At 47.9% G+C, this 14,161-nt stretch overlaps 2 protein-coding genes across 2 annotated transcripts in view; both read left to right on the plus strand.

Moving 5' to 3' along the window:
• The first annotated feature begins 164 nt into the window (after positions 1 to 164).
• On the plus strand, positions 165 to 3,280 carry dhps (deoxyhypusine synthase). The gene is made up of 10 exons (XM_085932991.1): positions 165 to 382; positions 523 to 725; positions 807 to 956; positions 1,039 to 1,160; positions 1,226 to 1,322; positions 1,382 to 1,468; positions 1,650 to 1,755; positions 1,834 to 1,937; positions 2,002 to 2,127; positions 2,317 to 3,280. The coding sequence occupies exons 2-10, from the start codon at positions 531 to 533 to the stop codon at positions 2,410 to 2,412; spliced, it is 1,083 nt and encodes a 360-aa protein (XP_085789117.1). The 5' UTR covers positions 165 to 382; positions 523 to 530; the 3' UTR covers positions 2,413 to 3,280.
• A 423-nt stretch (positions 3,281 to 3,703) lies between these two features.
• LOC147043774 (LITAF domain-containing protein-like) overlaps positions 3,704 to 14,161 on the plus strand; it is a 34,051-nt gene continuing 23,593 nt past the window's right edge. The window contains exons 1-2 of the mRNA XM_085932997.1: positions 3,704 to 3,912; positions 5,311 to 5,383. The gene's annotated coding sequence lies outside the window, so the exon portion shown is untranslated. The remainder of the gene's footprint in view (positions 3,913 to 5,310; positions 5,384 to 14,161) is intronic.

Raw genomic sequence — 14,161 nt, forward strand, 5'->3', positions numbered from 1 at the left:
TTTAAGATGAAACATTGAATAATTTTCAAGGTATACTCCAACAATGTGAATGTCAATCGCTGTCCTTACAATCACTAATCGAATTTTATTTTGTGTGAAGAGAGGCATACGATAAAAATCGTATAAGTAGATCCATACGATGCACTGGTTCAGGGTGTTGAGTACCAACACATACGCGTGAAGGCGCTAAAGAGCTAGATTACTGTTCGACAAACACCATTTCCAAAGAAGAAGACTACATTTGTCCTACTCCGCATACCGTAGTGGCGTCATTGCTCCCATATATGTCCATGCAGTGTTTTTTTTAATGCTAAATTTGCAACAAAAGCGTGATAGTTACACTTTTGTGAAAGCCCGTTGCTTTACAGGAACAATTGAGAAGGTTTGTAAATTGTTTGCGCCTTTTACAAATCATATCCTTCTTATCGTCGTAATTTGGGGCATAGCTTTGTCGTTAGCTTGTGTTAGCTTCATCCAGTTGTAGTTGTCATGCTGCTAACAGTTTCACTCCCACTTTTCCAGGATTAGACATGGCAGAAAAGGCCCCTTCTGTTGCCCTCGAGGCTGTGCTCAAAGCCAGCAGCGACCTACCCGAGGATTTACCCAAGATCAAAGGCTATGATTTTAACCAGGGGGTGGATCTCCACGCAGTGCTCAAGTCCTACCTAACCACAGGCTTTCAGGCTAGTAGCTTGGGTTTGGCCATCCAAGAAATCAACCAAATGGTGAGAGATTGCACATTGCCTCTAACAGATGTTTGTCATAGTTCGAGAAGATCTCTGAGCTATTTGTGTATTTCCCCCTAGATTGAAAAACGCGTAGAGACCGTTGAAGCCGATAATGAGTCCGGTGATACGGCAACGCGCCCGGGCTGCACCATTTTCCTGGGATACACTTCAAACCTCATCAGCTCTGGAGTCAGGGAGAGCATCCGATACTTGGTAGAACACAAAATGGTGCGTTTGCCGTCACAAACCGCTTCTGTCGACGTGCAGACAAACATGAAGAGTGACTTGTGTTTTGTTGACTTTTGTGTAGGTTGATGTGGTTGTGACCACAGCAGGAGGCATAGAGGAGGACCTCATCAAGTGTCTGGCGAACACATACCTCGGAGACTTCAGCTTACCTGGCAAGGAGCTTCGTCTGAGAGGAATCAACAGGTTGGTCAGGGAAGAATGTCAATTGCGTCTGTCCCCGCCCCTCACTCTAGCATCTGTGCTTCAAGGATCGGGAACCTTCTCGTGCCCAACGATAACTACTGCAAGTTTGAAGACTGGCTCATACCCATCCTTGACCAGATGTTGCTGGAGCAGAATACAGAGGCAAGTTGAATAGAACGAACTTGCTCTATACGACTTACTCATTTCAATTGAAAACCTAGGGTACCCGCTGGACTCCTTCCAAAATGATCCACCGGCTCGGCAAGGAGATCAATAATACCGACTCTGTCTATTACTGGGCGCATAAGGTGAGTACACTGACTTCAAAACAAATAAATACAGGATAGCTGGAACCCATCACGATAGATCCACCAGATTTGTGGGACTTTAAACGATGATGATGAAAAAAGTCAAAGAGAATTCCATTAGGTTTGCATTTGCCTTGCGTGCATACATTATATATTGTATATTTTTTTTTTCTTTTCATAGAATAACATTCCAGTGTTCAGTCCAGCATTGACGGACGGCTCCCTTGGCGACATGCTTTACTTCCACTCGTATAAGAACCCTGGCCTTATACTGGATATTGTGGAGGGTAAAAGCCGCCGCCCGCCCGCCCGCCCGCCCGCCTCGGTTACGGCGCGACGATGATTTGACAATTTGCCCTTTGTAGATATACGCAGGTTGAACAGCCAGGCCGTGCATGCCAAAAAGACGGGGATGATCATTCTGGGAGGCGGGCTGGTCAAGCATCACATAGCCAATGCCAACCTCATGGTCGGTAACTCGGCAAATCATGACCGCACACCATTGTGAGCTTTCGAATTTCTTTTCTCAACAGAGAAACGGTGCAGATTACTGTGTGTACGTCAACACGGGTCAGGAGTTTGACGGTTCCGACTCTGGTGCCAGACCAGACGAAGCCGTGTCCTGGGGCAAGATCAGAACTGATGCCAAACCTGTCAAGGTGTTTATCTTACGAGAGCGTATTAGTTAGCGTTTGTTTCAAAGAATCATCGACCCCTGCGGCACAGCTGTCCAGGCGATTCCCTTCGCCGCCAATCAAGCAAACTAATAAATGCCACTCAGTCGGGGATGATTATTATTTTGCCCTCAAGGTGGCAGTATCCGCTCATAAGAATTGTTTTGTTTCTAGGTGTACGCCGACGCCTCTTTAGTCTTCCCTCTGATTGTGGCCGAGACCTTCGCTCTCCATGCCGACAAGCTGACTGCAGGCAAGAAAACTGAATGAAGGCTACCAAGCACTTTGTCTCATGACGGTTAAACGCTTTTTCCGAGGGTGGGGGGATTTAGGGTTCATGCTGGGTAACTTTTTCAAGCACCGCAGCATTCCTGTACAATCAGCGCTGCCATGTGGAAATGAGACCGCACGCACGGGCTTTCTTAGGTTTCACAAACAATATTTGCTTGTTAGGACAAGTTGTATTACTCTTATTTAGACGGCTGGAAGAACAGTCGCACGTAGCAGCAGGAACCAAAGAAACCGTCAGTCGGGTGTCAGCAGACGCTAGGGAAGGCGCCCATCGGGCCAAAACTACTTTTATTGATTCCACGTTACAATTTCACGATTCGACCGAGCAATGAACTGCGCGGACGGAGGCTTTTCCAGATGACGTCAACTATCGCACCGTAATGCGAAATTGCAAAGCACACGAATGATTAAGGAAGGGCTTTTATGTCATTGTAAGGAAAAGTATCTTTTTTAAAAAAAAAAAAAGAATTTTATTTTAACCTCGGGAGAAAGGTATACAATAATATTGTGTGTGTGCATATATACATAATATCCATTTGCACATTTCTTCAAAAAAGTGTTGATTTGTATTTCTTTTGCTGCTTCAAAGAATCTGTAAGCGCGCATGACCTAATTTGGAGCCTTCTCTTTGAAATAAAAGGAAGTGAGCGGTGTCTTCTGACTCGTTTGGCGAGATTTCCCAACTGACAGAAGCGACACGCTGTTGTTGATGTTCAAATTTCTACTTGTCCAGACACAATACATAGCGTAGCTCCTGAGATCCGCTCTGTGCTCAAACAGCCCCATAATCAAGTCCAGCCATTTCCCAATGTGATAAATCAGTCTGATGTTGTGGCAATAATATTTCCTGTGCCTAATTACGCTTCCCATATCCTCAAGTTGTTTTCCTAACCCACCTATAGTTTCTCTATGTTATACCTAAAAAATGGCTTTTTTAACTAAAACCTAATTGTGGTTGCTGGCCAATATTGGGCTTCTTTTGCTTTTGGAAATGAGCAATGGAATAGGAACTGGGGCACAGTCAACTTTCCCCCCCCAAAAAACCTAAGCCCAAAGCGCTCCACACGCACATGCACCAAAAATTGGGTGTTCCTTTCCCACACCAACATCTTTTCCATTCAGGTCATGTATGTATCAAGTGACCCTTTTTTCTGCCAAAGGCAGCGCAGTGCAATCATCAAACATTCAAGTCAGCCAAGTCGTCACTTCAATAAGTGTCTTTGATTTTTTTTTTTTATGATGCCATCACATAGCGAGCGATGGTAATCATAGAACCTCAAACGAAATCGTCTATTACTGTGGTTAGCTTTCAATTCCAAACACTTTTGCGTGGCATTATTAAACAAATGGAATCATATATCATGATTTCCTACTTTAGAAATTGGAAGTGGAGCAGCGTGACAGAACAGCTTGTTGTGACTCTACTTTGGCTCCACTCTAATGTGTCACGGAAGGACTACAGAGAAGGAAGGCTGAGAGGTCAGCTATGGGCCCTTGTGTGCATGTTAAATTCTTGTTCGACTCGGTCAGAACATTCCCCCACCCCCTTCGGTAGTATTTAGTGGTTGTAAGTTGACGTTGGGATTGGATACGATTCAGGTTAAGGGCGCCCTCAATGGCGTTAAGACTGGTTTTCGGTGCGAGCGCTGAGCTGAGCTGGAGTCACGCTATGATAATGTTGTGCGGCGTCTGCACGGAGCAGCAACTTGGGAACAATCGGCGCTGCAGTTGGAATTTTGTCGTCCGTCAGCGGGGAGAAAGAGTAGCAGATTAGGATGAATGAATGTATCTTGACTTCTTATCTCCGCCGTGTCACCTCGGCAACGAGTACTTTGTAAACTCATTGGCCAGGTGAGTGAGTGCAAGGGTGTGTGCGTGTATCAAGGGAGGGGCTGGCACAAAGGTAAACTTTCAAATCTGAAGAGGGAATCAAAGAAAAAAAACCGTCTGGCCCAAACAGGAAGTTTGTTTTTTACTCTCATAATGGCCCATGTGACACCGTTGCTAACGGCTCAATCATTTTGACATTGGAATCATAGTTGAGATGATAGATTTGATTTCACATAGCCACCAAAGAGTCGAATCAAGTCTTGTACATTGCAACATTGCACCAATCATTTCCTGATTTGAATGATGTTGTTTGGATGTGCTCTGTTGTATTGCACAATACCGGTCTCAATCATAGAGCTGTGTTTCGGTCGTCGTCGTGGCAACCCCCACCTGTATTTGTGAAACTATATGACACTTCACACCTGTAGAGGGAGTCCACTGGCAAAAAAAACTAAGAAAATCAATTCCACTGTTTTGGACGTGTTGTCATTTTTCCACAGCTTATCACGTAAAGACAGCAAAATATGGGATTTTTGTTGTAAATATTGATTTATTGAGAGTGAGCCAAAAATGTCAACAATTTTAATATAGAGCCGGGAATGTGCTGTGCTATGCTCTGACTGTGTGCGTGTGCGTGTTCAAGCCAAATACACAATCATTTGTATTAGTGCTTGACGTCTCATTCCAGTCCAATCAGCTTGGTGCAGGCAGGGAGAAACTGAAGTCATTACAAAGCACGTATTGTCCAAAAAAGATTTATTTCAATGTGCAAATGACATCATTCACTGTAATCAAGCAGACATGAATAATAGAAAAGTCATAGTTTAAACTGTCACTTGGAATGAACCTATATCTGAGTTGCAAGGGAGAAATGAGAGCGCAGGCCTCTGTTCCTGCTGAACTGAGCCAGCCGACGTCACACGCTGATTATCAGCACAGCAGGCACAGGAGACTGCTCCAATATGGTGTTTCGACAAACAGCAAACTCATTGATTCATGCAAAATCAAACAATTCTACACGTGGCTGACCTTTTGCTTTTTCAACAGATTAGCGGCTATTAGCAGACGCTCCCATAAAGCTAGGTGCAGCACATCATCCCCGCATTGTCATAACACAACGGTGAGTCAGCCGCCGGCCGTACACACGCAACTTTACACAAACGCGATGAATGGCAACGAGATTTTCCTCGTTAGCAAAAGGAAATTGTTTCGAAAGCTACGTCAGCCTTTTACAGTAGTGCAAATCATCACTTCAGAAATCTGAGGGATACATTTTTCAACATCAAAATTGTAGAGAAACCATATCAAAAAATATATTCTTTTAATAGTGTTGTGAATGCTCAGAAAAATGAATTGTCCATGCCAGATATGTGCCTTTAACTGCTGGGGTGGGGGGAGAGAATTATTGATACAAACACCAAATTGTAGCATTGCAGTCAATAATATGCAAGAGTAACCCGTGACCTCCGACCCCTTGTAGTCCGCAGCCCTGTGGCGACAGAACTTAACCACTGTGAACATGGCAGATTCTGTTCACATGTGCGCTAAGTCCTGTCGCCGCACGGCCAGAACAAAGGTGTGTGTGTGTGTGTGTGTGTGCGCGCCAGTGGTATTCCTCATGCCAGCCATTGGAAATCCCTGGCAATGTGATTCAGTCATTAGTCTCCAAAATCACTCTGCCGGGAATTCCCCTGGTCAACAGAGACGGCTTGCGACGGGAAGTAGCGTCGTCATTGTGGTGGTGGTCGCATCTACAACACAACACAACACAACACAACAGTCACCATTACCGCCCGCCTCTGTGTCCTCGTGTGTGTTTGTGGTCCACTCCCAGACTTCCCATGTCCTCTTATAAAAATAGCTTTTCAATGACAGAATGGAGAATTTGCTTGGAAGGAAGTGGCCATTCAAGTGGCACTCCCTCTCATCGACGTACGTCGCCTTTGCTATTTCATCATCTGCTATTTCTTTTTTTCTTTCTGTGACTGTAAGCAAAAGAAAAAGACAAGGTCATCCCCTCCATTGCGCCACCGCCGGCACCCTGCGTTCGATAAGAGCTGCTTTTTCAAGCGGGCGGGGTGCGTGCGTGAGCGTACAAGCCATGAGTCAGCAGGACACTTTGGGGAAACTCCCAATAAATGAAAGGCTGTCTGCGGGGACGCTCTTATCGCCGCCAATCTGCGCAAAAAGTGGAGGGAGGCAGAACATGGCCCCAAAATAGTTTCATGGCTGCTTTTGGAAAAAAAGATGTCATCAGCTTTAGTGTGGATTTCGAAAAACAATTCAAGTTATGTAAGAAGCAGCCACTAATTAGGATGCGTTTACAATGTCTACAAAAAGTGCTGGATCCAGTTAGGAACTCAGATGCTCCGAGCACTTTATGGAAAACATTTCCACTGGAAGCTTTATTTGTATTTGATGACGTAAAGCGTCCTCATGAGCGGCTTGAAAATAAACTCGGGGGGTCATTTGAGGTCCGACACCCATCAAAGGCATCGTCGGGCCGACTCCTCCCAAACACCACTCGCTCCATCCTCTCATCTGTTGCTATTTTCTTTGCCTTGTCATTTTTTCCGTGGCTTTTCCCGGCTTCGAACCCGCAGCTGTTCTTGCCTATGGGCTCATTCCTTCCCTTCCTTCCCTTCCTTCCTTTCCTTCCCGTACGATGACGCACACTGTCCAACACCTCAGCTCAAGACGCTCGTCCCGCTTCTTTTGTGCGCGCGTGACACGTGGCGCTCCACTCTACCGGGACGTTTATTATGGTTCGATGGAATCATAAGCTTCAACGTTGTGCATCCCCAGGCGTAGAAGAGGGAAAATGAGACTCACGGAGGGAAGATGGCCAGGAAATGGACCTCAGTGGAAAATTGACATGATGGGCAACTAGCGCGGTGGAAAAAAACTTTTTTTTTTTTTTTTTTCCCCAATTCTACTACTGCTTTCTTTTTCTCTTAAGCCTATTGTAGTAAAATGAGCGGAGTGCCTCAGGATTCACCGTTAGGCCCCCTTTTGTTTGGAACAAAAAAGAAGCTGCTCTAACTGATACTACTACCGCTGAAAGTGGAATATTGGGATATTCCCTAGTTCATACCTAGCGGCGGCAAAAAGCATAAAAAGTATCGTAGCGTCTTCGGTACGATATTGGCAGACATGCCGTAGATACGGCCGTTCTTGCTCCCCTCTTCGGGCTTGACACAAGGGCACGCGGTTAAGTGGAAAAGCCTCTGTTGAGACAGCTGGCTCCCGAGCCCTTGTTGTTTCAACACATATCTTCTCCCGATGCCCTGGCTGGCGCTCGCACGCGCATCCAAAAGAGAGGCCCCGACGCCATACTATCGATAAACAAACAGGCTTATGTCAGCGGCGCTCCCGGGCAAACATGGCGTTTGCTCGCTGGCCTCATAAAGCCTAGAATAGCAGCAATATGATGACATCATTGGCACCTCCAAGCTGGCAACAGCTTCACACAGCTAACAGTGCACTTTCACAATATTGATAAGTTGAACTTAGCAGTAGAAAGGCTCACTGGATCTTTTCTTCACGAAGGTGAAAGTGCAGCGCAGCACCAGTGGATGTTTGAGGCCGCGCACACACACACACACAACACACGCACGCACCTTGGTGGCGCGCCACACCCTGGAGCCGGCTTAGCAGCACACACAGTGTGTCCGGCGTATTCATTTCATGTTGCGTGCGAGGGTGTAATTATTACCGAGACGGTGACATTCAACGACATTCAAAGGCTGACTCTGGCCGAGCCAGCGAGCCAGCGAGCCAGCGAGCGAGCGACAGGCCGGGTTCCACGCCGCACTTGGCAGGGAATCAGCGGGACGGGCCGCTCGGGGTGACATTCAGCTGTGCCGATTCCACATGAAGATTTTGCAAAATCTCCCGAGGGCCACGAGCGAGCCCTGCCCTGCCCTGCCCCGCCCCGCCCCGAATTGGTGGTTCTGCTACGTGTAACTTCATCCCGGGCCCGATCCTTTGCCAGTTACCGCCACCGGGCTTGTACTTAGTCCACGGCCGCCCCGCTGCCATCAACCACACAAGCACGCGTGCACGCAGGCACGCACGCTTTTCTTCCACTACGCCATCCCTTTCCCTCTCCTGCTGTCATTTCTGCCCTAAGCCTCCTCCTAGGAATTGTACCTTCCTAGCATTCATCCTTGATGGGACACACGGCCCATTGTTGCTCTCCTAGGCTCCAATTTGGCGTGGCCTCCAGAAAAAAGTCCTTTCCTTTCATGGACTTCTGGGATCCTCCGAACTCACGAGGCCTCGGAACAACAAGGAGAGGAATGTTTGAGCGACTCCGGCCGCATCCCGACAGCGACTTTTCGCCGCGGCGCCGAGACGATGACGCGGGAAGGCGGACAAACAGGTTGAGGAGAGCCAATGATGTCATTGGCAAGGGTGGAGCTCAAACTGGCAGACAGACGTGGAATGTTCAAAGAAACTATTGATGTCTGACCTTTGTCGTGTCGGAGAGCAAAGCGGCGCACTTGCATGAGGACTGAAAGTCCTCTATCAACAGGTTGCAGCTTTTGCAAAAATGACGCCAGCCTGCTTCTCTCCCTCCCTCCCTCGCTCGCTCGCTCGGCGAGGAGGGCGCACAGTTCAACACGCAACAGGAAGTCAAGTGTACAGACTTGCAGGCTTGTAAAAGAGCCACGTCTCCTCGGAGCAATGGCGCACCTACCTGAGAGAACATTGTTACTCCTGTCTTTGCTCTGCGGTGGTGTGGCGGTGTCAGCCTCTCCTCTCTCTCGCTCTCTCTCTCTCTCTCTCTCTCTCCCCCAGCGTCCAGTCCCTCTCTCTCAGTGCAGACAGCGCTGTGTGTGAACGCGAGTGCGTCTGGGAGCCAGACGGGGTGAGAGTAAGCGAGTGGGCGGGTCTGGGCCCGGTCCAGGGGATTCCTTTATGACGATGTCAGACCAGAAGGGACCTCCCCTTCCGTGTGTCCGTGCTTTCTTCCCCCACAGGAAAGGAAGGGGGCAGGGAGCTAATTGGCCACACAGCCGCTAATAAATGAGCAAAGGCAGTCGCAGGCAGGAAATGTGCACAAGTTCAACAGACAAACACCATGAGATGCTTCAAATATACTAGGAGTTGTGAAAACTTCTGATTTTTGGGCAGAGCCACGGGCGACTTCTACCTACCTACCCGCAGGCCCCTCGTTGCTGATCCTTGCCCCGGACAAGTGATTCAATATTTGTTCACGGGTAACACAATCAGCACTTTGTATGATTGCGACGCTACGCTAAGCATGCGCACGCCTTTGAACACATGGCAATCTTGTGAAGGGGCGCCATTAGCCACTTTACAACTTCCCCTTGGAGCCTTTGTGCGTGTGAGAAGTCCACACGCCCCTGTAGACGTCACGCATTCCACTTCCACACACATGCACGCACGCACACACACTGACTTGTCTCTTAGCAACACGTGCATTGAGGCCAAGTCAGATGAACACCTTTACTTCTACACAAAATGACCATCTCAACTTTATTTTTGCTGGATTGTATTGATGACACGTAGCGAGCAGTTGCTATATATTTTTTTTTTTTGTGGAGGCTGCGCACACGCCACTCCCTTGTAATTTGGCAGACAGCGCACTTAATAGCTTTAATTAGCCAGACGACAGTTCACACCGAACAATGCCCTCCCTCCAAACGTAGACACTCCCGCTTGAATGGAATGTGGATTTTCTTCCCAAATGCGCAAGGTCATGTATCTGAACCTTTCAAAGATTGTTCTTGATTGATTATTGTCCAAATTTGACCACCAAATGTCTTGATTTTTCATCCGCACTTGTTTGGATACAAGTGCGTCGGCCAATGGGCTGAGCTGATAAGCTAGCTGACCATATGGGTGGTGCTTGCGTGAGTGAGTCATTGTAGCGACCGCACTATTCTTGGCCGCAATGTCTGGGGCACAAAAAAAAATAAAAAAATAATAACACTTCCTCTCAGTTGCTATGTGCTGTCAGCTCCAATTATGCATCAAATGTTTTATTTGAAGGGCAACCCCCGAGAGGGATGCAGCTAATAAAAGCTATGAGCTATATTCCATTTTCCCCAAATGAACATTGAATTCATCCGTCGGCATCACAAAATGTTTGTAGTGGTTCTTGATCAAACATGAAACGAGCGTGTGTGACTGGCGAGTGGCAAGCATCTCGTGACGTATCCTTTTTTTGGACAGCCTTTGTTACTATGTCAACTATTTGTGGACCTTTTAGTGCTGGACTGGCGCACGTTTGGCCTTGAGCGCCTACGTTTCAAGTGACACTCAGATCCGACATGGATGTGCGGACATTCATGGAACAACCCAACCCGCATGTGGTGCAAAACTTGTGCATTTGGAATGTTCCAGTTAAAAGCTGAGACTTAGTCAGTCAGTCAGTCAGTCAGTCAGTCAGTCAGTCAGTGTATACGCTGAACTGAAATGTCCAATACGTATTCTCCACCTTTGGAAGAGGTCATATTCTGATGTTTCATTCCATCTTTTTTCCCCTGATCGACTTTGGAATGACTCGTATCCCAATTCCGCCACTATGTCATATAGCAGATGCTAAAGTCAAGCTTACGGTGAGAGGCGAGGCGAGGCGAGGCGAGGCGCGCGCCCCTCCCAGTCATGGATCCCAGTCATGGATACGGCAGCCATCTTGGCACTCATTTCAGGCTGATGAAACGCATTGAAATGGAAGAATGCGTTGCTTCGTTTGAGCGAAACGATCTGCTCGTATAGGAGGAAAATTTCACTGGGCTAATCGGACCGCTTTCCAATTTTGGGTTTTGTGTCCATTTTTGTTTTCATCAGGGCCGTTGGCATCTCCCCCCGCCAATAAGCTGTCAGCTCGTAGGTGGCCTTCCCTCCTCCGACTGTCGGCCCCCTCCTCGTCCTGGGCTACTCCACCCCGACCCGACATCCCCATTCACTGCTTTTTATACGGCCAGCTCACCACACCACAAAGCCAGAGGCAGGCAGGGTCATAAAGTGCACCAAAAAGATCTTGCCGTCTCCAAGGCGCTGACTGATTTGACTCACTTGACTTTGATTGCTGTCCTTATTCTCTCTCTCGCTCGCTCGCTCTCGCGCACTCTGCTCTCTCTGGTATTTGTGTGTTGGCAGTTACCGTGGAGACAAGACATACAAACACTGTGGCGGTAGACAGGAAGTACTGTGGAACCACAATGGCGTCACTGCGGCTCTGCGCTCGCTCGCTCGCTCGCCCGGCCCGGCTCTCTCTCTCCCGTTTGTCTGTCCCAGCCAGCCAGCCAGCCAGCCCGCCAGCCAGCGCGCATGCTATTATCCTCAGCGAGGGAGAGCGACCGCACGGCTCTGTCGCTCTTGCTTTTTCAGCTAGCCCGCCTCACTTTCCTCTTTTCTCCTCTGGTCGGCCATGTTTGCCGCGCTTTGGAAAAATTGCGTGTCTGATTTGCGGTGTCTGCTTCTTTGGCAGATTGGCGGGTGCCGTTTTCAGTGTTTTGCGCAAGCCACCGAGTCATAATAAGATTGGGAATACAGTGCGAGGCTGTTCCAGAGAACCACCGATAAAAGGGAGTCAACAGGTGACCCATTGCACGCGTGCCCAGTCTTCCTTCCATGGGAACGCCTTTAGCGGCCAGCCCTCCCGACTCTAAATATAGTCGTCCGGAAAAACCCCTGGAATTGATATCGCCCTCTCCCACTGGTGCTAAAAATAGTAGAAGCACCTTTGCAAACTCCACCCTGAAGCCGCACGTCGTTGGCCGGCCTGGGGGTCTTTTCTGGCTTGTTGAGTCCACGTGCTTTTGTGTGCCGCTGCCCTTTTGTTGTCTTCCACTCCCCAACAACTCCGTGACCTGTAAAGGCAGACAAAAGGCTTCCTCAACGCAACTCGTGCGAGCAGCTAACTCTGCTGAACGTCTGCAGCTAGCTTGCCTGCCTGCCTGCCTGCTTGTGATTCCAAATGGCATTGTGCACTTTGTGCTGTTCTACAAATTTGCAATGACCTTCAAAAATACCTTCAGGGTAAACGTGGCCAGTCTGTTCTTCTTTCAAACACGGAGAACAGATGAGTTCCCAGGATACACAAACCAAGATGAACCCCGACTGGATTGCGTGGCGGGCGGTGAGCTAAAGGATTAGGAACAGATAAAAGAAACTTGACAGAGACTTTGCTTTTCAAGGATGATAACGCCGATCAGCACTTGCCGCACGGAGCAGGGTTTGATTATGAAAACGACTGCTCAAAGGAGGATTCGTTGGGAAAAAGACTTTTTTTTCCCCCTCCATGTGAGGAAGCACATCCAGTTGATGAATACCTACTGATAATTGGGACTTTGAATGTGGCTGCTCAGCTTAGGCTCAATTGTCACGTGCAATGCCTTTTTGTCGGTCAGAAAGAGGAAGTCTATCTGCGGCCACATGGCGTTTCTGTTCCTCCGTTCGGGCCGGTGACATCGTTCGGCGCCGTTAATCACACTCCCCGAGCCCGACGCACTTTACGGCTCCGCGCCGCACGGCGTCAGCTTCGACGCCGTTTCCCCAGCCGCTTTAATGGCGACCCCCCGACCCTCGTCATTGGCACCCCCTTAAAGTTATAGGCGTGAAATGGAGCCAGCGGCCAGCCCGGCCCGGCCCGGCCCAGCCCGGCCCTGCCTGCTCCTCACCTGCTGCGCAAGGGAGGACAAAGCCAGAGTTTGTTCTGAAATAAGGTGTGGCTTTGACTTGGAACAGTCACAGTAAAAACAGCCGTTGGAGGGCACGCAGGTGATATTTGATCTGCTTAGATAACACAAGATGGATCATCAATACTGCTCTCTGATTGGCTCATTTTATTTGATTAAAAAGGAAACAATTTGTAAGAGCGGATCTTGACGGGAACCGCATTTCCCTGTGGTCCCCGGGCCTTGACCCACTTAAGTATAAATCAAGCAGATGTTCAAAAAAGAAAAATCGTAACTTCCCCTTAGCTCAGAGAACGCTCTTAAAAACTGAATACGAACTGCACATTTCTGATGCTTACTTTATACCGCTGCAATTTCAACCACAAAACTGAAAAAAAAACCGATATTCTGAGATATCGGCCGTCCTCTAATTTGTTCCAATTTTTTCAACAATTTTCCACTTCGGATAATAAGGGCAATTGTTTGAAAAAAATATCAGAGATTAACAAAGTGTACTGGTAAACCTAACTGCTGCTATAACAACAATAAAAAAACAAAACGGAGGTTTTAACAGATTCCCGTGACACCGTGTAAAAACCACCGTAACACGATTAAAAATTTCATTTTGCCATCAACTATGTATGTGTACGGCGAAGCTGGAGTCTCCTTTCCTCAAGTCAGCTTGGAGAGAGTCTCGATAGTGCAGACGTGCCTAATGTCACCAATGAATGCGTGTCCAAGTCTTGATCTTGTTGCCATACTTGCATAAGCATAAAAAAGTTCTCGCGCGCCAACATGACGAATCAGAAGAATTGCCAAGCTACTCATTGCTTTTGCAATCTTAAAGCATCTTAAGTCATTTTTTTTTTTTTTCCTTTGTTGTCCTTTTCCAAAATCAAATAGGCACATTGTTTGCTGAGCAAAACCAGGTGCTTGTGTGGGCGTGGCACAAGAAATGGCTGCTTGAGCCAAGGTGTGCTCACAGCGGGCGGAACTGTGTGTGTGTGTGTGTGTGTGTGTGTGTGTGCGTTGGGACGGGCACACGGGCCCACTCACGTGCCCTCTGTCCTTTATTTCCAAAATGCACTCATCAATTTGTTTGCTGTGTTTTCTTTGGACAAATCACCTCAACCGGTTCACATTGTTGCAACTGTCCTTATTTGGCTTCCCTTTGACTAAGTCGCAGTATGAATGTGTGTGTGTGTGTGTGTTTCCTCCTGACTGTGACTCACTGCTTGTCTGAC

The sequence above is a fragment of the Syngnathus leptorhynchus genome, chromosome 16 (genome assembly GCF_054491065.1).
Source record: "Syngnathus leptorhynchus isolate UIUO chromosome 16, UIUO_Slep, whole genome shotgun sequence".
NCBI lineage: Eukaryota > Metazoa > Chordata > Actinopteri > Syngnathiformes > Syngnathidae > Syngnathus > Syngnathus leptorhynchus.

Excerpts from the sequence above, each read along its gene's own strand:
- dhps (XM_085932991.1), top strand. The coding sequence starts at position 531 with ATGGCAGAAAAGGCCCCTTCTGTTGCCCTCGAGGCTGTGCTCAAAGCC. Across the intron at positions 1,323-1,381 it reads TGCTGGAGCAGAATACAGAG|GGTACCCGCTGGACTCCTTC; the intron begins GCAAGTTGAATA and ends TTGAAAACCTAG. Across the intron at positions 1,469-1,649 it reads TCTATTACTGGGCGCATAAG|AATAACATTCCAGTGTTCAG; the intron begins GTGAGTACACTG and ends TTCTTTTCATAG.